This window comes from Podarcis vaucheri, assembly GCF_965113315.1.
Source record: "Podarcis vaucheri genome assembly, chromosome: 7".
Lineage (NCBI taxonomy): Eukaryota > Metazoa > Chordata > Lepidosauria > Squamata > Lacertidae > Podarcis > Podarcis vaucheri.
In genome coordinates this window covers 36,044,890-36,072,075 of record NC_138765.1, presented here as the reverse complement: position 1 = coordinate 36,072,075, position 27,186 = coordinate 36,044,890, and the positions used below count along the sequence as shown (strand labels likewise).

The window sequence follows — 27,186 nt, the reverse complement described above, 5'->3', positions numbered from 1 at the left end:
TGCACAGAACTGTCTCTTGCAGTGCATGATGGCAGCCTTCTTGCCAAGAGTAAGAACCAGTCCAGGGGCTGCATGCAGCTGGTGTGGCTCAAAGGGCATGGGGGATGGGAGGCCCTTCTGCCCTTCTTCTCGCCTCCTCCTGAGGAGAGGAGTTTGCTCAAGGGCAGCTACCCTTTGAGTGACACTCTCAGTGTGGCCTCTGACCACTTCAGGTGCTCTTCACGCAGCTGCCTTGCAGGGCAGTGGGGAGGTGGTAATAATAATAATATATTTATACCCTACCCATCCAGCAGGGTTTCCCAGCCACTCTGGGCAGCTCCCAACAGATTAAATGCAATGCCTCTTCCTTTAATTTGCCACCCTGGGCAACTGCCCTGTTTTCCTCCTGTAAATACAGTATGCCCGGAGATGGTGGGGATTGAATCTAGGAGCTTCAGCATGCAAAGCACTTAATTATAAGAAGAGCCTTGATAGGCCAGAGGAACTGACTAATCCAGCATCCTGTTCTCTAGCTGGCCAGCAAGATGGGAAGCCTGGACCTGGATGCAGCAGTGGAGGCAGAGCATAGCCATTGTGGCTAATTGCCATTGATAGCCTTCCCCTCTGTGAATTTGTCTAATCTTTTTAAAGCCATCTAGGTTGGTGACTATTCCTGCATCTTGTGGTAGGTGCTCTTCCATGCAGCTACAGCCCTTCCCGTAAGTTGAATCAATGTAAGCTGAAGAAGGGACTGTGTGCATTTTAAAAGGAAGTTCTGGAAGAGAAGGGGCAGCAAAAGGAGCGGGAGGCAGCTGGGAAGAGAATGGGGTGCTAGACCAATCAAGCAGGAATGATATGGTCAGGTGAGGGAGAAAGAGGCGCTGGAATGACAGTTGATGTTTCTCCAGGACAGCATCAAACCTTCAGGTGTTTATTGACTCAGATAACTCCTTTGTGTTCATTAAATAAAAAAATAGTAAATCCAGCCCTCTATAAAGAACTTTGAAGATCACAGTGAAAATTTTGCACCAGACATGGAAGTGAGTTGCAGCATAAAGTATATCCTCCTTAATTTCCATCTGCCAGCTTGGCTTTGGGCCTCTGCTGTTTAGCAACCATCCAGGGCAAGCAGTCCTATGTCATCTGCCACTGTGGCTGCTGTTGATGGTTCCTTGGAGTTTGCCCAGCTCTGCGTGAAGCAGGCCACTGTTCTTCCCATTCCACAGGGAGGGAACCAAGTGACATGAAAGAGTAACATGCCGTGCGCCATATCATGGTATATTATCAGAACTCCCAGAAACACAGAGGGCTTGTTGTCGTCACTGAGATCAGTTTACATGTCCAGCTGGGAGTCAACAAGCTAAGAACAGGGCAGTCCAAAACATATCTAAACTGGTCCTTAGTGGGCTAAGGGTCTCTTTCCAGGGATGCTTTAGCTAGACAGTAAGCAGTTTGGATGAGATTGCCTTCCTGAGCCTTGAATAGGCAGTGCAAATTCCAACAGGGAAGCATCTTTTGTGTAGGAATTTGTGGACATATGAATCTCTCTTGATTCCAGCCATTGGATTCTTCCCTACCTGTGATCATCTGTATTCCTGGGAGTTGCAGAGGTTTGGCGTTTCATGTGCCCACATGGCTAAATGGCCTCTTCTGTTGTAGTGTTCCCAAGTGAAGGAGCTACCTGCCTTCCCCTTTTTCTTAATTCCTCCTCTGCTACCATTTCCCCTTCACAGGAGCCTCCCTTTCCTGGGAAGGAGAAATGGCAGCTCTTTGTCAGAGTCTTGTCTGTCACCACGTACTTTTCAGAAGATCCAGGGCTCCCTGATAGGAGCAGCCTTCTCCTGATTTTATCTCTCACATCCTTCCCTCCCTTTATTTCTAAACCTTGCTTTGCCTTATGGTGCTTTTTCTCTCTCACAAGGTCGTGGGAAGATCTTGGAGATTGAGCAATTGCACTCATCTTTCTTTTGTCTTTTTGAGTGATAATGCAGCAAACTTTCAGTATGTTTATGATACCTTGTGCATGTGGAAGGCAGTGTATAGGAAGCAGTTGTGCAGCTGGTGTGAACATGCTGTGGAATGTGGTGCTCTCTCCAGCGGTGTTGAGAGAGGGAAGTGGATAAGTTTTTCTCCAAGAGAGAGAGTGAATTATGCCTGTCAAGCTTAGAGGAGTGTAGGTGTGTAGCTAATCTGGCTTTTCTGGCGCAGGAGGTAGTGGTGGAGAGAGATGTAGCTGCTGGCCACTTTGCCTTCTAGGCCCACATGTTGTGTTTCAGTACAGCCTCATTTGTTGCCATGACTTTTCCTCCCAGCTCTAAATGCAACAGAGCTAACACTCTTTTTGTCTATCAGGTTGGCAGGCTGGTTTTTACAGAGATACCCTTTATAGCTCAGCTGCACACAGTATTTTCTTTTTTTGCTTGTGTTTAAAACCTTTTTCCAGAAGTGAAACAAAACTCCAGATTCCTCTCTGCAAATACCTTTATATCCTCAGCTCAAGATACTGATAGCCAATTAGTAAGCTAGTCCATTCTCATTAACTTGCTATGTCTGCAAGCTTCATTCATGGGTTGGTGTGATCTGTAAATGAAGTCTGGCATTCATATGTAGGAGATGCTCTCAGCCACAGCTGGAGACAGAATGAAATGGTTAGCCAGTAGCCTCCAGGGATTGCCCTAAGGCAGCCTCCATCAACTGGGTGTGCTCCAGATATTTTGGACTTCAACTTGTATCAGCTCAGCCAGCACTGCCAATATTCAGGAATGATGGGAATTGTTGTCAAAAAGTCTTGGGGGGGTACGAGGCAGGCCAAGGGTGCCCATAAGTACTGAGCAGCTTCTTGCCAGTCTGGTGTTAGATTTAGATCAATGTTGTGTGCTGACAGAGACCTGGATTCAAATCCCTCCATAGCCTTGATGTTCACTGACAGCCAGTCATCTTGACCTTGGGACAGGAAGAATCTCCACTAAAGCATCATCTATCTCACAAGTTTGTTGTGAGGATAAAATTGGAGTGGGGCTAACCATGTACAGTATGCTGCCCTGAGTTCCCGGCCTGATAAAACTATAGCAAATAAAATGGCTAAGTAAGGAAACTGATGATTTGTGATGGAGGCTGACACCCTTTGTCTCTCTCTCTCTCTCCCCCCCCCCCCCCCGCTTCCATGTTTCCTCAGACGTTCCAGAAGGAGCAAGTTGACCCACTTCAGGCAAAACTGCAGCAAGTCAATGGGCTCGGACAGGGACTCATCCAGAGTGCGGGAAAGAATTGTGACGTCCAGGGCTTGGAACATGACATGGAGGACATCAACACCCGCTGGAACACCCTCAACAAGAAGGTGAGCTGCACTTGGTGGCTCCTCGGCATTACTAACAACATCCTTCTGCTGGGAGGGGCGGTGGGATACAGCCTGCAGGCACACAAGGTGACCACCTTGCAGAACTAACCAGACCTGAACATGGTTGATGCCTGGATGGGAGACACCTTGGGAAACCCAGGTATGCCACTATGGGTTCCACAATGGAAGAAAGGTGGGATTTAAATGCACTTCAACTATTTATATTGCATGGGAGCTGTTAGGATGCAGAAGGAGAGTGCCTGCCCATGAGCAGAGTGAAGATCATTGTCAGTGAAGTCCAGGCCACCTAGTGCTAGGCATGGAGAATGGATGTGGGCCTTTCCACACACACACACACACACACACACAGTGTCTTCAAGTACTTTTCTATTCCTGTGTATAAAAGAAGGTAAAAGGGGCACACTTAGGGAAGTGGCTGGGGGTGGGAGATAATTGTGTCCCCCAGTGGATCTGTCCACCATTGTGAGTTGTGTTTGCTTCTCTCTGTATAGATTCATTCTGGATTCTGTTGCTTGGTCATCCTAGAGAGTGACCAATTATTGGGAAATAGATTTTTACATAAATGTTATTAGTCACTTTTTAAACTAATAATAATAGTAATTGTTATATACACCCCGCCCGCCCCAGCCAAGGCCAGGCTCAGGGCAGCTAACAACCAATAATAAAAACAAGTTGAATGAATGCAACTTAAAAACAAGATTAAAATACAGCATTAAAACATTAAAATGCAGCCTCATCACAGGAAGAGAAAGGAAAAAAGAAAGAGAGGGAGGGAATCAAATTGACTCCAAGCCAAAGGCTAGACTGAACAACTCTGTCTTACAGGCCCTGCGGAAAGAAATCAGATCCTGCAGGGCCCTGGTCTCATGAGACAGAGCGTTCCACCAGGCCGGAGCCAGTGTTGAAAAAGCCCTGGCTCTGGTTGAGGCTAATCTAACTTCCTTAGGGCTTGGGACCTCTAGGGTGTTGCTATTTATGGACCTTAAGGTCCTCCGTGGGGCATACTGGGAGAGGCGGTCCTGTAGGTACAAGGGTCCTAGGCCGTGAAGAACTCAAGAGAAGTAATGTTCTACCTTGCACAGTGACTGTGAAAATGAAGCGAATCTGAGAAGCACACTTTCCAAATGGTTGACCAGTAAATGCTTCTGTAGCAATATATATGTGTGACTGTTATGTTCTGGCAAAATGTAGGTGGCGCAGAGGATTGCACAGCTGCAGGAAGCCCTGTTGCATTGTGGAAAGTTCCAGGATGCCTTGGAGCCTTTGCTCAGCTGGTTGGCCGACACGGAGGAGCTCATCTCCAACCAGAAGCCGCCATCTGCTGAATATAAAGTAGTGAAGGCTCAGATTCAGGAGCAAAAGGTGAGGAGTTGGGAGCCAGGGGACCTTGAACTCACAGAGCACAGCTGGCTGGCAGGACCTTCCATGGCCTCTCTCTGCTTTGGGCACTCAGCTCCACCAGCAGCCCCAGGTATCCCCAGCTGACAGGAAAGGTTTCACTTGCTTTTCTTTTTGGCAGGCGGCTTCTATCTACCACCTGTGCCATGTCAAATAAGCAGGAAAAGGAAGGAAAGAGGCTGGTAGTTGGTGAGCTTTGCAGAACAGAGAGGGGACAATATAGGGGACAGACACCCAACCTTTAGTGTGGAGACAGCCCCCACTAGGAATGGCATAAAAGGCAGCCTTTGCTGGGTGAGGTCTGGGAACTTGAAGTTGATGGTGGTGAGTGAAAGGGGAGAAAGAGGGCACAGTTAAAAGCGGTAGGAGGGAAATGTGAGTTTAGCAGAGGGAGAGCCCTGGGGACTGTTGGCCTTACTGAAAGCAGAAGGGTAAATCCTTCCTTAGCAGAATAATTATCACTTTCTAATACTTTATTCCAAAGCTGCTCCAGCGTCTCCTGGATGACCGGAAAGCTACTGTCGAGATGATCCAAGCAGAGGGTGGGAGAATAGCTCAGTCTGCTGAACCAGCAGACAGGGAGAAGATAGTTGCCCAACTGGAGAGCCTTGGAAGCCACTGGGCAGGGCTTCTCAGCAAAGCTACAGCCAGGTAAGCTACAAGGCCTGTAGGATGCAAGCTTGTCTGTTGTAATTTAGCACTGAAGCGATAGAAAGTGACCTTTGCTTTGCGCTCTCCTCTCCCCGCAAAGTATACTTTGATGTTCTTTTGGTAGGCTGCCTTATACTGAGTTGGAGCATTGGTCCATCTAGCTCAGTACAGGCTACTCTGATCGGCAGCAGCTCTCTAGGGTTTCAGGCAGCGAGCCTTTCCCAGCCCTGCCTGGAGATGCTGCTGGGGGCTGGACCCCTGGGGGCTTCTGCATACACACCAGATACTCTGCCATTGAGCTGTGGCCCTTTGCTCTGGTAACCCTGCTGTTTCATAACACGAGTTATTTTATGAACTGTGACTGCCTGTGCATTGCACACAATAACTTTGCAAAACAAGCTGTTAAAGATGCTGTCTCATGCCTGTGCTCTGAATAAAATCACTCTGAACTTCTGCGCCATATGGCTAGGACATTGCAACTGAGTGTGGTTAGCAGGACTGAAGAATACAAACTCTGTCCGCAGGATGGGATGCACTACTTGCAGGAGAGTCTCTTGCTTGTAAAACTCACAAAAACCCCCTCTTGATCCTGTGAGTCCCAGAGCACCATGAGCAGCACGTGTGGAACACGCTTCTGTGCCACAGTATTTCTTTCTTCTTTAAAATATTTATCACCTGCCCTTCACTTGAAGGTGCCAAGATAGAAATATGTGCAGTATAAACCAAAATCAAACTATAAGATTAAATCAGCATAAAACAAAAATACAGAATTCAGATACCAATTAAACCAGCAGTGGTAGCAGATAACCTTTGGCCATCCAGGGCCAGTCCAGGATGTTTTAATGTCTGTGGAGGGTTATCCTCAAGAGCTCCCTTGCAGATGTAAGAAAAAGGGGAGGGTCCCCTTTCAATGAATGGTAGCTGTGCAAGAACAGATAACAGCTGTGGTTCATTTCAGAGGAGGCAGTCAGTGCAGGAGAACTTTATGTTAGTGGATTTTGACCTGTGCATCAGCTCTGTGTTACTCTCTGCTGCCCTTTAGCTTACCCCCAAGCTGCTAACTCACCCTGCTTCTTTCAAGTACTTGGGGTTGGGATGGAGTGTTTCTTCCAAACCCAATTTATATTGGCACTCCTGTGGGCTCATCATTACGCATGACTGCATGCATACAGCTTTCCCACATATGTGAAGCAACCCACAGACAAAAAAAAGGGGGGCTAAGGAACCATGTTCTGGGTATAGAGAGCTGCAGGTTCCCTCCCTCTGTCCCTTGAAGTTTCTGCTTTGCTTTGGGGAGGGGGCTGTGTGTGTGCGAGAGAGAAGCTTTTCTCCACAGCTCCACAGGAATTAGATGGAAGTGTAAAATCCAGGGAAAGGGTTATCATTAATATTTTTTAAACCTGGCAGTTGCATTCCAGCAACTCCACAGAGAGTCAAGTCCAACATCTGTGAAAATGGCCTATATCAGCAATTTCTTCAAGCTGTATGTCTCCCCCCCCCCTTGGTTTTCCCACATTTCCTAGACAGGTTTCATTCACATGGAGAAGGGGGAACCCCACTCCTCCTTAGCCCCACCATGTCTAAACATGAGATTTCAGATCATCAGATCTTTTGCATGGGGCTACAAAAATTACCAATATTTTCACTGAACCCACAATTCCCTTTTTGGTCAATCATCACCTCTTTAGGCCCCATCAGTGTATATATCATTAAGGTTTTGGGGGTTGTTTGTTTTTGTTTTTTGTTGTTGCTTTGCTTCATGCATCTATCACTTTATTCATATATTATTTTGTTACCCCCTGCCCTGTTTTGGAGACATCCTTTTGGAGCTCTTCACAGCCCACTTGGTTGTTCATCATACTGAATACTTTGGTGTCATCCACAAACTTTGTCACCTCCCTTCTCACTCCTATCTCCAGATCATTCCTGAACAAGTTCAGGGGCACCATCAGCTCCAATGCACAGATCCTTCAGGAACTTTACTGCGCGCTTCCTTCCTTCCATTGTGAGAACTGTCTGTTTATTCCCACACTCTGTTTCCTGTTCTTTAACCAACTGCTGATCCTTAAGAGGATCTGTCCTTTCACCCTGTGACTGCTGAGTTTATTCAGAAGTGTTTGGGGAGAGGGGCCTTGTTAAAAACTTTCAGGAAGCTCAACTATGCAGTGTCTGCCAGACTACATGTTTCAGCAATCTTAATGGCACTCTCAAACTCCAAAAGGTTGATGAGACAGGCTCTTGATACATTAATCCTGTCTTTAAAAAAAGGGGAATGGAGTTAATGACCCTGGAGGCTCTTGCCCATCCTTTGCCAAGTTGATGCCCTCCAGATGTTGGCTTGGGCTGATGGGAGTAGTAGTCCAAAACATCTGGAGGGCATCACCTTGGCGAAGGCTGTTCCAGCCAGTCCTGGAAGTCTCTTAAAATGCTTTCTAGCAGAATCCCTGGTGCAAAAACTGAACCTGGTTATCTGCTCAACTTTCTCAGGATAAATACTCTGGGTGCTCATTTCATTCTTTGTTATTGCAGGAATGGCAAAGTAGCCTCATCTTCTTCCTCACCCCCCCCCCATTGTTGCTGATGGATTTGTTTTTTTCTTGCCACAGGCAAAACCAGCTGGAGGAGATCCTGGTTTTGGCCAAGCAGTTCCACGAGACATCAGAGCCCATCTCTGACTGGCTGTCGGTGACTGAGAAGAAACTGGCCAACTCTGAGCCCATTGGGACTCAGACAGCCAAGATCCAGCAGCAGATAAGCCGGCATAAGGTGGGCAAAGGGTTGCCAAGGAATTGCGAAATGTGGGGGTGACTGGGCGGCACTGGGCGGTAGCCACTTCAGTTAGAATAGCTGCTGCTGTGGAACCTGGGTACCTGAATAAAATTTTGTGGGGGTGGAAACATGCTTGTCATAACAGAACAATCCTTAAGCCAAGTTGAGTTGGTTGGAATTCAGGTTGAAGATTCTCATGGTTTGTATCCAAGCAAAATGTTGAGCCTCAGAACATGCAGGACAAGACTGCCAATAACTACTACCCGTGATGACTTATGTTCTGCTTTCGCTGTCAGACACAGTATACCCCTGAATAGCAGGTGTGGGAATCAGAGACAGGTAGAATGCCGATACACTTGGGTCCTGCTTGCAGACTTCCTACAGGCATTCATTTGGCCAGTATAAGAGCAGGATACTGATCTATTGGACTAATCCAGCAGTAGGGTTGTTCTTAGGTTTTTAACTTTAGTAGTTCCTAGCATATTGCCCATATCACTAAATCCTAGAATCCTGCACTTGGTGCAATCCTGGATGGGTCTGTTTGGAATAAGTTCCAATGGGTTTAGTGGGACTTACTCCCAGGTAATTGTGCATAGGATTGCAGCCTTAGAGTGTTTGAACACTTGAGTGATGTCACGTCAGCTCAGCCAATCGCAAGCAGGAATCATTGTTGGTGTCAATCAGGGGTCTCTGGGTAGGAAGAATCCTGGCTCATTAGAAGGGAATTGTGTGAGAGATACACCCCACCACACACACCGTTTCCCAAATTCAGTAACTTTTCCTCTTTAAGCTATGAAAATAGCACCCGCAGCTATAACTCCTGTTCATGAGATTACCTGGCCTCCAGAGAAGAATGAAGCAAAACTCCCATCTCTCACTTTTCTTTATTTAAACAATTTATTTCATATATGTTATTGCCCTCGTGGGTGGATATTTTTACTTTGAGTTTGCATGTTCATCAGACACGCTCATTTCTCAGTTTTGTTTCCCGTTTATTCCATTTTCAGTCATAAGTTTCTGTCTGCTTGTTTTGTGTTCCCCCTTCTCTTAAACCATCTCACGGATCTCCAGGCCCTCGAGGAGGAGATAGAGAGTCATGGCTCAGCTGTGGCTCTGGCGGTCAACACTGGACAGTCCCTGGCCTCCTTGAGCTGTCAGGCTGAGCAGGCCTCGCTGGCTGAGAAGCTTGACCTGCTTGAGTCCCGGTATGCAGAGGTTTGCGACCGGTGTGGCCGGAAGGCTGCCCTTCTTGACCAGGCCTTGTCCAACGCCCAGCTCTTTGGGGAGGACGAGGTGGAAGTGCTCAACTGGCTGGCTGAGGTTGAGGACAAGCTCAGCTCAGTGGCCGTCAAGGATTACAAGCGGGACATCCTGCAGAGGCAGCATGCCGACCACCTGGTACTGACTCCTTTTCCCATCTTTTTTATTATTATTATTATTATTATTATTATTATTATTATTTTATTATATTATTATTATTATTATTATTATTATCATTATTATTATTATATTTTCCCATCTTCCATGATGTATTCTTATCCTTCTTATCTTTTCCTTTGTTTCTGTTGTTTTGAGTCTTTTGATTTTGATCTGGGCCATTAATATCTCCCTAGAACACCAGCCCCACCCTTGCTGCTGCCCCATACAGCCACCACACAAACCGGTGTTATTTCTGTGCCAAAGGGGAAAAAAGAGAGAGAATGATGACCAACCCTTGTCCCAGTTAAGCCTTTTAGAAGGCTGCCACCCTCTGCTTAAAGCAGCCCTTCCCAAACTGGCACTCCCCATAGATTTTCGACTACAGCTCCCGTCAGCCCCATGATCCTGGGGTTGATGGGGTTTGTACTCCAGAACATTTGGACTTGGTTAGGAAAGCCTGGTGTAAGTATTCCTCCTAGCTGGGTCCAGTGGTGGTCTGCCTAGGACTCTCCCTCCTCTTCTGTTTGGTAGAAGTAGTGAGCATCATCAATGCCCTGCCTTCCTTAGGCTTCAGGCTGCTTCTGTGTCCCCTCCCAGAGGCTTCCTGTGTGGAAGGGAGCCACAGATGTCTCTTGGGTGCCACCTTTACTCCGTCAATGTGCTGGTGTTGTTGGAGCCCCAGTGGGGGAAACTTGTTTTGGTCAAAGAGGAGCCTCTCCAGGGGAACTCTTTTGACACAAGGTTTTCCCCCCCCCTGCCTAGGCCTTGAATGATGAGATTGTGAACCGCAAGAAGAATGTAGACCAGGCCATTAAGAACGGGCAGGCCCTTCTGAAGCAAACCACAGGTAAGACTAGCCAACCTGTTGCGCTCCCCACAATTCTTCCTGTCATTCTTCATTGACTCCTCTGTGCCAATGGCTGCAGAACATAGTACAACTCCCCCTCCCCCCCCCGAAGATTCATCCACTTCATTTCTTATTTTCTTATAAAGGGTTGCTTCAGGCAAACAGGAGTGGGGTTGAAAGCAGGGGCTTTAAATCCCAAGTATTTGCTGCTTTTTGCTCACGAAGGCTTGTCATTTTCTAGAACATTAAGTATAGAAATTGTTTTATTGTTTTTAGCTTATTGAGTCTATAACATGTGGGGAGTTAATCTTATTTTATTCTACTTCGGTAGCTTTTGTTAGAGAAGTAGTTTCTAAGCCTGCAGATAAAGAGGCAAAACAAAAGAAGTCTCTAAACCAAATGACTAGGGCTTGCTGCAGCTAAACACTTGGTGGCTCCCTGCAGGGGAAGAGGTGCTGCTCATCCAGGAGAAGCTGGACGGCATCAAGACCCGCTACTCGGATATCACCACAGCCAGCTCAAAGGCTCTCCGCACTCTGGAGCAGGCCCGCCAGCTGGCCACCAAGTTCCAGTCCACGCATGAAGAGCTGACAGACTGGATGGGTCTGGTGGAACAGGAGCTGACGTCGGGTGGAGGGCACTCTCCTGTCGGGGAGCAGATCCCTCAGTTCCAGCAGAGGCAGAAGGTCAGGAGCCATTCCACACTCAGGCAGAGTGTTTTCAAAGGAGAGTGGGCTTTGGTAATAACAGAGAGTGTGCTAAGTAGTTAGTGGACCAAAAACTCACAAAAATGTGAACAGCTTGTAAGTTCTCTAGGACTTCTCAGCAGGCAAGAAGCCATTGTTACTTTACCAAATGAGCCTCACTGTGTAACCTGTTGTTTGTAGCATCAGAGAGGGACCTTCTCAGTCTGCAATCCTCCTCTTGGAATGTGTCTACAAGTGCTGACTTCATGGCTTGCTAATTGCTCTACTTCCCTGGTTTTTTGGGGGGAGGGGGTTAAAAAAAATTGTCTATACTCCCAGCCTTCTGTGATATTCTGAAGAGTTATGGAGAGCTTAGAAGCTTTTAGATTGGTCCTAATAAAGGCATTTGCGGACTTTAGAGGGTTTTTTTAATGGACTGACACAGCTATGTCTGCTTTTTAGTTTAAAGCACCTGCAAGTAAAAGTGGTTGTTATCATACACTGGCCTGTGATCCACAGCCAGGAAGATGCCTTGCCTGCTTCCTCTGGGATGGGAAATGTTCTTTCCTCTTTCCTTCCACTACAAATGAAATACCTCTGTCCATCTCAGCAAATGGAGGCTTGGATTTCCAACATCAGGGGGCCCTGTGCTGGTCTTTGATCATGAAAAAATACCCTTCTTGCACAACCCAAAGGGCAAGTGGATTCACAACCACAGACAACTGGACCTTTTTTCCTTTTCTTTTCCAGGAACTGAAGAAGGAGGTGATGGAACACAGGCTTATCCTGGATACTGTGAACGAAGTCAGCCGTGCCCTCCTGGAGCTGGTGCCCTGGCGTGCCCGCGAAGGGCTGGATAAGTTGGTTTCGGATACTAATGAGCGTTACAAGATGATCAGTGACACCATCAAGCAAAGGGTGGAAGAAATAGATGCTGCTATACAGAGGTCCCAGCAGGTAGAGTTTGAGAGTTTGATTTTAGTGGCCCTTGTTTCTTCCCTCATAAAGACTTTCTATGGAAAAAGGCTTGGTGCAGAGAAGGCAGCGAGTGGCCAGGCTTCTAAATTAAAAAGAAAATAGATCCTGCTCCTCCACACAGATGACAGGAGACTCTGCTATCAATAAGCTGTAATCGGTACTGGAACAATGTGCCACAAACACAAAACAAGAACTCAAGATATGTGTACAGCCAGTCAGTAAAGCAAGGGATCTCACCCACAGGATGCACATCAACTCACAAAACATAATGTTTCTTCATGGAGCATATTATCAGGGAATCAAACATTTGTAAAATCAGTTTATTTTTCTAGCCTGTCTTGGGTGGCCCTTTTTCTGGGCTGTCTTCTGCTTCGCGGACAGAGTAACACTAGCGAGGCCAAGGTCAGTTTCAAGGGTAATGAGTGAGTCATTGATGGAGAATTGGATGAAAACAGAGTTTTCACTCGAGAATAGTGAACCAAAAAACCACAAGCTTCAGCTCAACTTTCTCACACACATTCATTCATTTCAGATACGGAATTAACTCCATAAATCTCATCTCTTGATCAGTCAAGTGCCTGAAACACTAATGTTGATTCCTAAGACTTTTCCATCTTTGCACAGGGCTGGTAGTTTTAAAACTTTGATTTCTCAGCACTTATAAACTTAAGATTATTTTCACACACTGCTCAGAAGCTGCCTTCTCTTACATGGCCCTTTGGGTACTACTGATGGACTCATCACCCCTGAGAGTCTGAGTCCCAGCAGCATCTGGAGAACAGCATTGGGGCTTGTGGATATGTCAGAAAGCAATGTTGTGGTTAAGAGGAAACTGCAGCTTGGTCCGAATGTACTGCTTTAGCCAAAATCTAGCCTGATTTCCTTTCCCCCACCTTACTCTTCATTTAATGCTCATGCAGATTCATAGTTGCCCCACATGGAAGGGCAGATGCCAGGCTTCTTCCGGTTTGTGGCTTGCCGGCTCTAAATTCTCCTCTCTTTCCCCCGGACAGTATGAGCAGGCAGCTGATTCAGAGCTTGCCTGGGTTGCTGAGACGAAACGGAAGCTGATGGCGCTTGGCCCAATTCGCCTGGAGCAAGACCAGACTACAGCCCAGCTTCAGGTCCAAAAGGTGCGGGAATCTGGGTTGAACGCTTGCTGGATGGAGTGAGCTGGAGGGCAAAGTGGTACTTTTAACCGTGCCGTTGCAGAAGAGTAGATGATGGCCCTGAGTGCTGGGAAGCCAGCAGAGAGGCTGGGTGCTTCCAGGGAAGAATAACATGGAAGCAGAAGCAGAAGCTGGAGCTCTTGAGATTTCTCGAGGCATTGGGAGTCGTGTGGTGGTCTAAAGGCATCATGGATGAAACCATGGGTTAGGTCCAGACTTAGCCATGCTTCCTGCCCATTGAAATCACCACAGCAGATTAGTAATGACTGTCTTGCATAGTCTGCTGATTTCAATTGGTCTAAAGAATGACTGGCTTTTTCTGGAACCAATTCAGTGTTTGGGTTTTGATCTCAACAGTGATAAGAAGGACAAGGGGGAGGGGGGGATCAGCGGGCTTGGGTGGTTCTGAATAAAATCTGAGTTGCTGTTCAGATTGGGCAGATTGGATGAGGTGTTGTGGGCAAGGGAGTTGAAATAGAATATTTTTTGGGGGAAGTGGGGGCATCTGGACTCCAGCTTAGCAGAACAGACTGTATCAGGGCAATATTGCATCCAATTCTGTTCTCGTTATTTTTAACGGGCTGTTTCCTTGATCTGTTTTTTACCAGTCGGGGGTGGGCTTTTTGCGGTTTTTTTATTTTACAGCTTTGTTCTTCAAGTTGTATTTTATCTTATTTGTTGTTACCGTATTTTTTGCTCTATAACACGCACCTGACCATAACACGCACATCGTTTTTAGAGGAGGAAAACAAGGGAAAAAATATTCTGAATGAAACAGTGGACGTATCATTTTTGTGCTTCATGCTGTGGCCACAGACATGTGATCTGATGGTGAATTTGGGGTGACCCAATGCAAAAATCCTGAGAATCCCTGTGGATCCATGCTTTGTAACCACGTTTTTGCACCATTGCAGCCCCAGGCAACAGTGGGTGCGTGATTTTTTTGGGGGGGGACAGGCTGTAGCCATGGACATGCTATGTGCTCTGATGGTGAATTTTGGCTGACCCAATGCAAAGATCCTGAGGATCCATGTGGATCCATGCTTTGTAACCACATTTTAAGTGGGGAGGGAAGGAAAAACACAGAAGGCTAAGAATGCAGGAGAGGGCTATAACGTGAGGAAAGGAAGGCAAAAGTTTCCCCCCACCCACCCACACAAGCCAGCCACTGTTTAAGGATTTCATCCTTTTAAATGGAAGAAAGCATATTTGAATGCTGTGTGTCTCCAAAAACAAAAAGCAGGAAGTCAAATCAGAATTTTAAGCCGAACCTGTAATCTCTCTTCCCTTCACAAACATTGTTCCCTCCGGAGCAGGGACAGGATAGAGCGACGCTCTGCTTTCCTCTCTACTTGCCTGGAGGGGAGGGGCTTCCCCTGCTCTTTGTTCGGACGCTCTGCTTTCCTCTCTACTTGCCTGGAGGGGAGGGGCTTTCCCTGCTCTTTGTTCCGTTTGAGCAAACACAGCAACGAAACAGAGCAGGGCGGGCAGTAAGACCCTGAGGCAGAATGCAGGAAAGCTGCCACTTCCTGTCTCACGGAGCTCCCTTCTCCCTGAAGCGCGGTTTGATTTTTGCCTTATTTTTCGGCTCCAGAGACCACACATTCGCTGCATAACACGCACAGACATTTCCCCTTCCTTTTTAGGAGAAAAAATCTGCGTGTTATAGAGCGAAAAATACGGTAATTGTCTTGGGTCCCACTATATGGATGGGTGGGATAGAAATTTAAATTGGCCTTCCCCACCCTGGTCCCTTCCAGATGTTTTGGTCTACAACACCCATCAGCCAGCATAGCCAAGGGTTAGGGATGATGGGAGCTGTACCCTAAAGGCATTTGGGTGGGGGCACCTGGTTGACAAAGACTGATTTGAATAATACTAGATGGTTAGAGTCAGGCAGACTTGAACCCTATGGCCCTGATAAGTGTAGGCACGATGGCTTCACTCAGGCCAAGAATGACATTGCAGGATGGATGTAGGGTGCTTGCGCCGTCTCTCATCACCCACTTCTTTTTAAAGAAAATTGCTTTGTGCTTGTTCAACCTTTCAGGCTTTCTCTATTGACATCATCCGACACAAAGATTCTGTGGACGAGCTGCTCAGCCAGCGGAATGAGATCTTTGGAACCTGTGGGGAAGAACAGAAAGCCACACTGCAGGTAAATCTCTTGTCCTGCATGCACCAACTTGCTGCCCTCCAGTTGCTTTTGCATTACAACTCCCAGCAGCCCCCAGTGCTGGCTGGGGCTGGTGGAAGTTGTAGGTCAAAACATCCAAAAGGCACTGGGTTGGCTAAGGCTGCTCTAGTAAAAGACAATAAACCTGCAGAGGGCAACACTCAGCCAGGGGCCAGCCTTGTTGTACTGGTGCATGTTTTCAGTGGCTAACCAAGTTTTTTTTGTTTTTTGTTTGCTAGTACTTAGCTACTGGAAGTTGCATCATGCATTTATAGCCAGTACGTAGAAATGTCTAGTTAGCGCAAAGCAAAAGGCGATTTGGTGTAGTGGTTAGAATATTGGACTAGGACCTAGGAGACCAGGGATCAAATTTGAGCCAAGAAGCTCACTGGATGACCTGAGGCCCGTCATCATCTTTGAACCTAACCTACGTCACAGGATTGTTGTGAGGATAAATTAGAGGCAGAGAGCCATATACACCCCTTTGAGCTCCTTGAAGGAAAAGTGGGGTATAAAACTAATAAATAAAAAGAATCCAGTTGGTATCCGCTCCATGCATCTGCTTTTGTTCTTTGACTCAGATAGACCATTTCCCCTCCTCTTAAAATATATTATATCCAAAATGCAGAGTACCAAGTGATGTGTGCCTGTTGGCTAGTGGCAAGAGCTGTGTGAATGGCCCAAGAGGCAGTGTGGGGAGATTTATTTAGGAAAACAGGCTGGAACATAATTATAAGAAAATGGATACAGAATGGAGCAGACCTGCTGACCTGGGTCATGAAAAGCATCACCCAGCATCTCCTAGGCCTCTTAATCCTTGCACCTCTTCCCTGAGCTTCACATCTTACTCTTCCTGCAGGAGAAGACGGAGTGTCTTCTGAAGCAGTACGATGACATCAGCCACCTCAATTCAGAGCGCTACGCCCGCTTGGAGCGCGCCCAGGTCTTAGTCAACCAGTTCTGGGAGACCTACGAAGAGCTCAACCCTTGGCTGGAAGAGACACAGGTGTTGATTGGGCAGTTGCCCCCTCTGGCCATTGACCACGAGCACCTCAAGCAGCAGCAGGAAGACATGAGGGTAAGAAGGGGGTGGGGCATGAGAGAGAAGCATGAAGGCCCAGACCACCAGCTTTCCGTTTTGTAAAAGTTAAGTTTCTCACACCTGTATAACCTGAGATATGAGGCTAAATTTGCAGGCTTTAGTTTTCTCTTTTGTGTTTGTGGCGGGGGGAAATAGCCTGTTCCCCACTTTGCGTTGATTTTCCCCTCAAAAAAGGGTTCTGCAGACGCCCATGGTATGAATCTGTGTAGCTTGAAAAACTATAGACCTTTAGAACTCTGATTGTGAGAAGCAAGCAAAAGTCCCTCTGTGTTTGGGCGATAATGCAAGCCCCAAATGTGCGGACCATGAAAACATTTGGCTTCAGGAGAGTTGCTGAGCTTTGCCAGGGGCCCTTCCTGAGGGATGGAGGTTGTTTGCAAGCGGACATTTCAAGCTGAGGGAGGTTGGTGAGCAGAACATGTGGAAACGGGGCAGCAGTCAACTAGAGAAGCAAGTGGGTTAGGGAATGGAGGGAGGGGAAAGACTGGAGTTAGTGATTGGTTGGGTAGGAGGGTGAGGGTTTTGTATCCCAAAGCCCTGTTGGAATTTTGGAAAGACAGTTAAATTTGCCCCGGCAACTCTTTTTGGGTCCCCTTTGGATCACCCAAGGCAGCATCTTATTGCTGAAACCGGTAGAAGTAGTTATCGAATCATGTAGTGATAAAAGATCTCTGCAATGCAGATTATGAATTCACTCTGGGACGGATTCAGCTAACCCAGTGCAGTAGCAGAAGCCAGCACAAGGACTCCCACTAGCACAGTGAGACTGCTCTCTGCACCCTAACCCTCTCCCAATTCCACTCTGGAGTTTTTGGGAGAAACCCAGAGCAGCACTGGGGGTGGGGGAGGGGAGATAGCTCCATCTGGCTAGCAGAAATGCGTGTGCTGACGGAATGATTGCATTAGCGCGACCTTGAATTCCACCCAGTGTTTCCACACTTTATTTTAGTATATATTCAGTATATTTTGAAGCACAATTCCCACCAATGCCAGCTAGCACAGTCTGCTGGCTGCAGGAGATGAGAATTGTAGTCCAACACCCCTGGAGGGCACCAGGCTGGCTTTGAGCATTACGGCTCGAGGTTAATATGGTCTCTGCATCTTATAACACGATGCTGAGCAAACACAAGTTCTTTAGCTTTTTGGAGCCAATAAACACAGCTGGTTTGATTGCAGAATCTGCTCTTTTGTTTGATTTGTGAACCTGGGATCACAGTGTAGTGAAATGCATAAAGCAGGAGGTATCATCTTTGAGTCTCATTGCAATTCTTCGCCTTGCAGCAACTGAGAGAGTTGATTGCAGAACACAAACCCCATATTGATAAGCTGCTGAAAATCGGGCCACAGCTGAGTGAGCTGAACCCAGAAGAAGGAGAGATGGTAAAGGAGAAATACTTGACGGCAGAAGCCATGTACTCCCGCATCAAGGAGGATGTCCGCCAACGGGCTCTGGCGATGGACGAGGCCGTCTCACAGTCAACCCAGGTTTGTGATTCCCTGGCTCCATCCTTCAATGATTCAGTGCAATCTGTGGGTATCATATGGGGGCTTAGGTGGAGATTGTTTGCAATCTGCCCTCGCTGTAGAAGAGGAGGGGGATATACTTAGCTGCCACCCCCTCACCTTTTTGAAAGATCACAGTCCCCACAAATGCATTAGACTTACCAACTCCTCAGCCCAACATAAGAAGCTGCCTTAGTCAAGCCAGCTCAGTATTGTCTACACTGACTGGCAGGGGTTGTTCAATCATAGGTTAGGAAGGAACTCTGATGCTCATCTAGTCCAACCCCCTGCAATGCAGGAATCTCAACTAGATCACAGAATCACAACTTCTTCCTCCTGTTCCAGGATCCCCAACAACCCTCCCCCTCCCCCAACTCCGCTAATAGCCTGGAACAAAATTTTTCTTTAGGTCCTTTGCTGAAGCAAATAACTGCTGGGCAGGGGCTGGGCTGGCCCATGACATAGGAGGCAGTGAGTTCCTTTGCTTAGGGGAGTGAACCAGTTTTCTCACCCGATCAGAGCAGGGGTGGGTGGGGATGAGATCAGTGCAAGGGGAAACTACATTTAAGTTTGGCAAAGGATTTTTGTTAGGCACAAATCCCTTTGCTGTTGCTAATTTCCTTTTCTGTGTCATGTGATTTTGAGCTTAAGCCAGGAATCATACAGATTGTTCTTATCACCTCATTTCAGACTCTCCCCCACTCCATGCAATTGTCTTGCATGCTATTCGGAAGTTAGTTGGTAAAACTTTAACCACTGTTAATCTATGGTACCCTAGCCTAGGTTTTGTTCTGTGTTTCATCTGTTTAATATATTGAATAAAACAATACATTTTTATTTCCCCCCCACGTTCTGGTTTTTGCTCATATATTAACTCTGAGTTGTTTTTCCTCCTCCTCCATTTCCCGTCTCATCTCCCCTCCCATTGTGGATTTTGTTCCCTGTTGTGTGTTTCGGTGCCTGTTCCCGTCTTCCCTGCGTGCTCTTCACATTTCATTGTTGTGTTGACTGCACCACACCATGACAGATTGGAGAGGTAAGAATCCCTCCTCTTCATCACATTGCAATCCTTCTCCCCTCTGACTTACCAGAAACGATGGTGTCTTCATTGGCTAGCAATTTCGCTCCCCTTCTTTGCAAAGTGGTTTTTTGTATGTATCTATTGTCGTCTGGAAGTATTGTTGGGTTTTTGAAGCACAAAACACCCTCCCTTATTTTGTAAAGCTTAAAAACCTCCCAGGTGCAACCGTATTTAAATTCCTTGGTGTGAATTTTTTTCAAAGTACATCAAAAAGTTAAATGGTTGGCTCAATTAGGAGTGGACTCCCCCCTTTTTGGAAGTCTTTTTGCAGACTTTGATCCAGGCAGAAAGGCCAGTGGGGTATGAAAGCATTAAGCTTCAGAAGGGGTGGCAACTGGCAAAGGTTTGCTCTTGGCCTCATGCCTTTCAGCTGCTGTTCGGTTGAAGCAGAATTCCTGTAGCTCTGTAGTTGGACCTCCCTCCCTCTCCCTATAAGTGTGTTCTCAGGAGAAGCACTCCCGCAACATGCCCATCGCTGCAAATTCATCTAAGCTAATTACGGATTGCTCTTTGAGGAGCTGTTTTCGAAGAGGGAATGGTGCAGCTAATGGACAGGATCCAAAGGACTGTGTGATTCACTCCTGGTTCTCAGACAGCAGCTTCTCAGCCATGCCCCATGACTAGCTGCTTTTGCAACCATGGGGAATGTCAAAAACAGTTTGTGACATGGAATGAGGAGGTTGTGCTGGCTGGAGCTGGTAGGAGTTGCGCTAGAGGGCACCAGGTTGGGGGAGGTTGTTCTGTGTATGCACACTGCATCTGATTATGGTGACTCTTAGCACTTCTTTGAAGGGTTCAGAGCATTCTGCATACATTATCTCTAAATTACAACAGCCTTGTGAGGCAGGCCAGTTTTATGCCCATATTGCTGGATGGAGCTTGAGGGTACAGTGGCTTCGTCTTAGTGACAAGTCTTATCAAAACCATTACATTCAATTGAAAAATTGAAAAACAAATCGTAGCAACATAGCAGATAAACTATGCATTTAACCATACTTAAGAGTGTTGGTCTAGAAGCCTGTGCTGATTGCAACAGGCGCTGCTTCTGCTGCTCCTTTTTGAAGGGCCTGTAGATTCCTGTTGGCTGTTCAGTGCAGCCTCTCAGTCGTGCCCTTGCTAAGCCTCCTCCTTCTTCCTGCTCAGTTCCATGACAAGATTGAGCCCATGCTGGAGACTCTGGAGTCCCTCTCCTCCCGCCTGCGAATGCCTCCACTGATCCCAGCTGAGGTTGAGAAGATCCGAGAGTGCATTGGCGACAACAAAAATGCCACCATGGAGCTGGAGAAGCTGCAGCCGTCCTTTGAGGCCCTGAAACGCCGCGGGGAGGAGCTGATTGGACGGTCGCAAGGTGCAGACAAGGACCTGGCAGCCAAAGGTCAGGGGGATTGGAACTCTCACATGTTCACTCCTTTCGGTTTTTTGTCATGCAAATTCTTATATTCCACCCCAACGGAAAGAGATTCTCATTATTTTGGTTTGTGATGTTTCCTCCATTTCAGAAATCCAGGATAAATTAGACCAAATGGTGTTTTTCTGGGAAGACATCAAAGCCCGGGCCGAGGAACGTGAAATTAAATTCCTGGATGTCTTGGAACTGGCAGAGAAATTTTGGTATGACATGGCTGCCCTCCTGACCACCATCCGAGACACACAGGACATTGTCCATGACTTGGAGAGTCCGGGGATTGACCCATCCATCATCAAACAGCAGGTTGAAGCAGCAGAGGTAAGGATGGCAAAGGCAAACATTTCTGCAGTAGGCAAACGGAATAGCCTGCTGCGCAAGGCATGGAATAATAACGCTCACCTATAATAAATAGAAAGCCTCCCAAGGTGAAAATGATTCAAATAATCCTATTTAAAAGCAGAACAGATTTCTGCTCTTCGGTCTTTAAAATCTCTGCATTTAGCAGCTTTGGCAACTGCCTTGCATATTGTTATAGCAAGGTATGTGTGCTGCTGCCTGAGCTTCCTGCCTTTTTTCTTTAGAATTTAATCTCTGATTAGAAGCGCAATTTAATAAACAAGATGGCTTATAAATTGTGAGTCACTCTGGCAACCCAGATGCCATTTTGGAGCAGTGCTTGCTAATAAAACATCAACCACTGTGGTGACGTTAATCCTGCAGACAATCAAGGAGGAAACGGACAGTTTGCATGAAGAACTGGAGTTCATCCGGATTCTTGGGACTGACCTGATCTTTGCCTGCGGTGAGACAGAAAAACCAGAAGTGAAGAAAAGCATAGATGAGGTGGGTAGATTGTGGCCCCTGGGCCTCTCTCTCTGACCGTTGGACCTCACCCCAAGTAACACACCCTTCCTCTGTCACACGTCCTCTCACCAGCCTGGTGTCACACCCTCCTTGAGTGCTGTTGCCTTGCTAGAGGCATGTCGTTGAACCCTGATCATGCCTCTTGTTTGCCTGGATGGAGGATAGAGAGGGTTGTGGGAGTGTGTATAGAAACCAGCCTATGGCACAGAGGACTGCTGAAAGTTCCTCAGCCAGATGAAGAGACATGTCTGCAGTAGAACTTTGCTGCTGCTCTCACTTCGTTGTCAGATTGGGAGGCCAGGAAGGCAGGGATCCTGCAAAGTGACTCAGGGCCATCAATACACCACCCATACTTAGCAAGTGTGTTCTCCAGCTTAGCTTACCTGTGCTGCAAATGGGATATCGGAGCTGGCAGGGGACAGGTAGCCCAGGGCTCTCCCCCCCCCCCCCGAAAAAAAGGTTCCTTTACAGATTCCTGAAAAGCAGGCAATAGTCTGGGCTGCCACTTGGCAGTTGAATAAAGAAAGGCACATTCGATGATCTCCAGGGCTGACCAGGGCTTGGTGCCTGGGGCTCCCCTGACTGAATCCAACCCTGCGCACGGTGCTGCCTATCTGGCTCCCACACTGGCAAGATGTTCAACCCCCAATAACCTCTCCTTGCTTTTGCAGATGAATGGTGCCTGGGAGAACCTGAACAAAACCTGGAAGGAGCGGCTGGAGCGGCTGGAGGAGGCCATGCAGTCGGCAGTGCAGTACCAGGACACGTTGCAGGTGACAACGGGTGGAGGTGATGCGCAGGGGTAGGGAAGGCGCAGAGCCAAGGGAGATGCTTTACCAGACCACTGGTCCATCCACACTGGCTCTCTAGGATTTCAAGCAGGAAGGCCCCCCAACCCTACCTGGAGATGCCGCCAGGGATTGAACCAGGGTCCTTCTGCATGAAAAGCAGCTGCTTTGCCACTGAGCCATGCTGCTTCCTAAGGCAAGCAGGGATCATTTCTAGCTACTGCCTGAAATGGATTCTGGCTCTTAATTCTGAGCATCTTTCATTGTAGTGCCAGGCTTAATGCATAAACATCACATAGTCGGAGGAACACCAGATTCTAGGAGGGTGGGAGGGCCAGTGTCATTTTAGTTTATTGATTAAAGGTTCTTATACACCTGCCTTTGCAAACCTGGCGCCCTCCAGCTCCCATCAGCACTGGTTGAGAGCTAGTGGGAGTTATTGTTCAAAATAGCTCGAGGGCTGACCAGGGCTTGGTGCCCAGTTATGAATTATTAGTCAAAAATGACAGCATCTCAGAATAGTACTTAGACCTTGGGCAGAATAGCTAAGTTCTTCCAAAGGCCAGAGCGAGAGCAGGTATGTTTCAACCTGGAATACCAGCAAAGTTGTAGCAATCTGCACACCTGAGGTGAGAGAGTTTCACAACCAGGTTCCATTACAGAAAAGACCTTGCTTCATGTAATTTAGGCCTGATTCTATTATAATAATTGTAAATGGAGCCTCTGTGTATAAGGGCAGTCTACCTTAGAGTGGCTGATCCTGGGGAGAAGCAGCAGGGGATGATCCAAATCTTGCCTGTCAGCTTTCCACTGTTAGGAACAGGATACCAGGCTGGACATGGATCTTTGGTCTGACCGGGCAGGGTTATTTTGTATTAAGGGCCAGGCATCTCAGAAGAGTAGTTGAGCCTGTGAGAAAGAGGAGAGACTGAAGGAAAGAGTTATGAACTGGGTGCTGACTCTTTTCATGGAGGCCACAACGCTGCGCCTCTGGGTGGTAGCTGGCTGGGTCTCCCTTCATTTGTGGGCCTGCTCCCTTTTCAGGCCATGTTTGACTGGCTGGACAACACAGTGATCAAACTCTGCAACATGCCCCCTGTGGGGACAGATCTCAACACCGTCAAAGAGCAACTGAACGAGATGAAGGTGCGTGTGTTTGTGCACTGTGGTTTTTTTCAAATGGTGGGCGGTTTATAAATTCTTTAAATAAATCTTCAGTCACAGTCCTGAGCATGAAACTCCCTGCTTTCTCCTTCTTGGCAGGAATTTAAAATGGAAGTTTACCAGCAGCAGATCGAGATGGAGAAACTGAATCACCAGGGAGGGCTCATGCTCAAAAAAGCCATGGATGAGACAGACCGAGACATCATCCGGGAGCCTCTGACGGAGCTGAAGCATCTGTGGGAGAACCTGAATGAGAAAATAGCCCATCGGCAGGTATGGTGGGTGAACTGTCAGGGCCTGAGGTGTGGGTAAAGCCTTTAAAGCCCTCGCTCCATCTGAAGATGGCGTAGGTTCAATAAAGGGGCTGGTTATCACCTTTTGAAGCCCCAAAGGGTCTCAGACCAGGTTACCTTGAGGGCTGCCACTGCTGCTTCCTCCTTGGGCCTGGCCAGGCCCTCCACTGTATGTCCCATTACTAACTGGAGTGCTAGAGATTTGTGCAGCTTCTGTGCTGATGGTCTTTTATCATCTATTAAACACTTCCCCCCCCTGCTTAAGCTGATGTTTTGCTTGCCTTCTGTCTCCCTGTTTTATTTTTACTTGTTGAGTCCTGTTATTTATTTGCCTGTTTTTGGTATACTTTGCACTATTTTTAAAAGTACTGCAACCTTAAGTGCTCCTCCTTGGTGCATAGGAAAACAGGATTTTAAAAATCCTATAAAATAAATACAGACACACACCTAGCCTTGTTTTCTTAAAACAAATTCCTCTTCTCACCTTGTCTACAAACAGCACAAGCTAGAAGGTGCCCTCTTGGCCCTTGGCCAGTTCCAACATGCGCTGGCTGAGCTGATGGCCTGGCTGACCCACACCGAAGAGCTGCTGGATGCCCAGAGGCCAATCAATGGCGACCCAAAAGTCATTGAGGTGGAATTAGCTAAGCACCATGTAAGTACAGGGGAAGGGGTTTTATATTGTGAACCACCCTGAAATCAATGGATGAAGGACGATATACAAATTTTGTAGTAGTAGTAGTAGTAGTAATACTTGCAGATTGCTTTTTGCAAAGAGGTCCCTGTTTCTGTCCTTCAGTGAGAGGAGTCCAGCTTGGCAGCAGACTGTGTCTGTTCTCAGATTAAGGTCCTGGCCCATCTCTAGTGACTGGGCTCACAAAATTTCCTTGAGACCTTAGAGAGCTGCTGCTAAATGCAGTGCATGGCTGCATGGGCCAAAGATCTGGTTAAGTCAGCTCCTTTCTGTCCTTTTGCCATTGGGCCACCGCAGAGCTGTTGGATGACAAAAGTGTCCCCTCCTCTGTGTCCTGCCCCAGGAATCGTCATCTTTCTGGGCTGTCATTGCAGCTGTGCCATTATAGCTCAATCGGAGGCTTGCTTTGAGGAAAGAGCTGGGAATATTATGAGAGCAGCAACAACGGATGACACTGGAAGCTGCCTTAAGTGAGGTAGACCCTTGGTGTCCTGGCTCCCACTTACGGACACAATGCTGGCTCTCAGAGCAGTTATTCCAAAAGCTTTCTTCCAGAATTCACTGCAGGGCCCAGACATGAGATGAGTGTAGATAAGTGGTTAAAAAGGGCTGTGGCATAAGCTAGGCTATGGCTAGGCATAAGTGAAGATGTTGTCCCAACATGTGACATGTCCCCCTGGGGTCCCCTTCTGAAGAGCTGGCTGGGCACATTCATGTGGATCCTGTCCCAAGCCACAGGGCTGGGCAAGCAAACAAGCACTTCTATGAGAAGGCTGGGCCTGCTCATGTTGGCACAAGTCATGTCCTTGGGCTTGGGGTGGGTGGATGCTGTCTGTTCACAGTCCGACCTGAGCCGGCACTTCCCTGGGGAAGGGAGTGCATCACTGGCAGGAGGCGGAGTCACTCCCCTGACACTTGGAATGCCTGATGATTCTGAGATGGGTCTTTCTCCAACAACCCACTTTCTGGCCCACTGAGCCACTCCCCAGAATCAGAGTCCACAATGCCATGCCAACCAACTCTGCCAAGATGTCTCCATGGGGCTCATGACAATTATCTCACTCAGCATTGTCTACCCTGACTGACAGCAGTTCCCGAGGATGTCAGAAGGAGTCTTTGCCAGCCCTACCTGGAGATACCAGAGATCCAGCCTGGCACTGTGTGCATGCAAAGCAAGTGCCCTGCCACTGAGCCACAGCCTTTCCTCTAGCTTGGGGTGTTTGCTTGGGCTTGACAGGCCACATTTGGTCAGTTATTGCCAGTAACTTGCTGCTGATGCTGAGAGTGTTTTGTGAGAATATCCAGGAAGCCTTGTCTCATGTGCTTTGCTTCCTGAGTTTGTACACCGAAACCAAGATGCAGGAGACTCCAGCCATGCTGATTGACAGGGGCTGAACTTGGGTCCACCATCTATCACCACCATCCTTTGCTAGTGCCACAGAGGCTTGCAAGGGCCCTAAAGCATTTTCTCTTCTCTACCTGCAACACCACACTAGGTGCTGAAGAATGATGTGCTGGCCCATCAGTCCACAGTGGAGACAGTGAACAAGGCTGGCAATGAGCTCTTGGAATCCAGTGCAGGGGATGATGCTAGCAGTCTCCGGAACCGCCTGGAGACAATGAATTCATGCTGGGAGTCGGTGCTGCAGAAGACAGAGGAGCGAGAACAGCAGCTGCAGATGACCCTTCAGCAGGTCAGCTGGGAAGAGAGTTAGTTAGGCGGGCAGTGGGTGCTCTTCAGAGCGCTCTCGTTCCTTGCATTCCTCGCCCAACATTTCAAAGGAGCCACATTCAGGCATGCACCTGAACAACACAGAAGGTTGAGATGAGAGTGGGGAAGGTGGGGGCACGTCTCGCAATGAGCACCAAGGTCTGGAGGGTTTCTAGGAGTGTTTGTCTCCTTACAAAAAGGAAGGCTTCCAATAGCAGGGGGTTTCTAAGCAAGTTAATTACCAATTCTTTAAAAAACAAACCACTTCAGACCTTATCACAAATTGAAGTTCTCCCTATAAGAATAACTGAATCTTCAGTGCACAAGTTGACATTATGTTTTTATATTATTTTGTTTTTGGTAAACCATTCTAACTATTTGGGGGGAGGATGAAGGATGGGATATAACTCTCTTGTTAAATATACAAGTGAAAGGAGTTGTGAAGAGCAGCTGGTGCCCCTGGGGGAGGGGATTTGGGGGGGTGGGCCTTGTGTGTGCTGCCCCTCCTCCTGGTTATTTATTTATCCCTTTGTGTGTTCAGATGATTGCCCACCAAGACTTGCTCTGTGGCTGGACTTGTTTGGGTGTACAGATGAGTCTTTCTCAGCTGCTTCCTCACTTTGGAGATGATTCGTTCTTTGAGCCAGAGTCTTTTTGGGAAAGCTTCTCTTACTTCTGGGAGCTAGGCTAGAAGAAGATGGCTAGAAATAGGCTGGGATTTGAACCTAAGCCTATGTTTGGCACTTTGGTTTTGCTTTTTTAATGTCACTACCTCAAAATGTATTTCTGTACTTTTGGTTTTAAAAATCCTGGTACCTCCCGCTGAGGTTTCCGAAACCATCAGAGTGAATTGCTTGTGCCCTTCAGTCCAGCATGTGCTTTGTGTTCCATTGCAGGCTCAAGGTTTCCATGGTGAAATTGAAGACTTCCTCCTCTGGCTCACGAGGATGGAGAACCAGCTGTCTGCCTCCAAACCGACAGGTGGGCTGCCAGAGACTGCTCGAGAGCAACTGAATGCCCACATGGTGAGTTGTGATGGCCGAACTGATGCCTGGAATGAATGGCCCCTTAATATGGGAGGGAAGGATAATGTGCATCACACGTGGGATGTGATATACCTAAAAGGGAAAGCGCCAGAGAAAAAGGAA

The 27,186-nt window shown here is 47.5% G+C and overlaps 1 protein-coding gene across 17 annotated transcripts in view; it reads left to right on the top strand.

The window, feature by feature from the left end:
* MACF1 (microtubule actin crosslinking factor 1) overlaps positions 1-27,186 on the top strand; it is a 301,663-nt gene that overhangs the window by 249,273 nt on the left and 25,204 nt on the right. For 16 of the 17 annotated variants that reach the window (XM_082229489.1, XM_082229488.1, XM_082229497.1 and 13 more), the window contains 21 exons: positions 3,155-3,316; positions 4,529-4,699; positions 5,220-5,386; positions 7,993-8,152; positions 9,227-9,553; positions 10,337-10,421; positions 10,866-11,107; positions 11,858-12,064; positions 13,099-13,218; positions 15,305-15,412; positions 16,290-16,508; positions 17,814-18,017; positions 20,260-20,491; positions 20,616-20,842; positions 21,245-21,367; positions 22,060-22,161; positions 23,221-23,322; positions 23,440-23,613; positions 24,133-24,288; positions 25,824-26,021; positions 26,935-27,063. In XM_082229489.1, coding sequence (XP_082085615.1) covers positions 3,155-3,316; positions 4,529-4,699; positions 5,220-5,386; positions 7,993-8,152; positions 9,227-9,553; positions 10,337-10,421; positions 10,866-11,107; positions 11,858-12,064; positions 13,099-13,218; positions 15,305-15,412; positions 16,290-16,508; positions 17,814-18,017; positions 20,260-20,491; positions 20,616-20,842; positions 21,245-21,367; positions 22,060-22,161; positions 23,221-23,322; positions 23,440-23,613; positions 24,133-24,288; positions 25,824-26,021; positions 26,935-27,063 — 3,615 coding nt within the window. The remainder of the gene's footprint in view (positions 1-3,154; positions 3,317-4,528; positions 4,700-5,219; positions 5,387-7,992; positions 8,153-9,226; positions 9,554-10,336; positions 10,422-10,865; positions 11,108-11,857; positions 12,065-13,098; positions 13,219-15,304; positions 15,413-16,289; positions 16,509-17,813; positions 18,018-20,259; positions 20,492-20,615; positions 20,843-21,244; positions 21,368-22,059; positions 22,162-23,220; positions 23,323-23,439; positions 23,614-24,132; positions 24,289-25,823; positions 26,022-26,934; positions 27,064-27,186) is intronic. The other variant, XM_082229496.1, reaches the window with a different exon arrangement.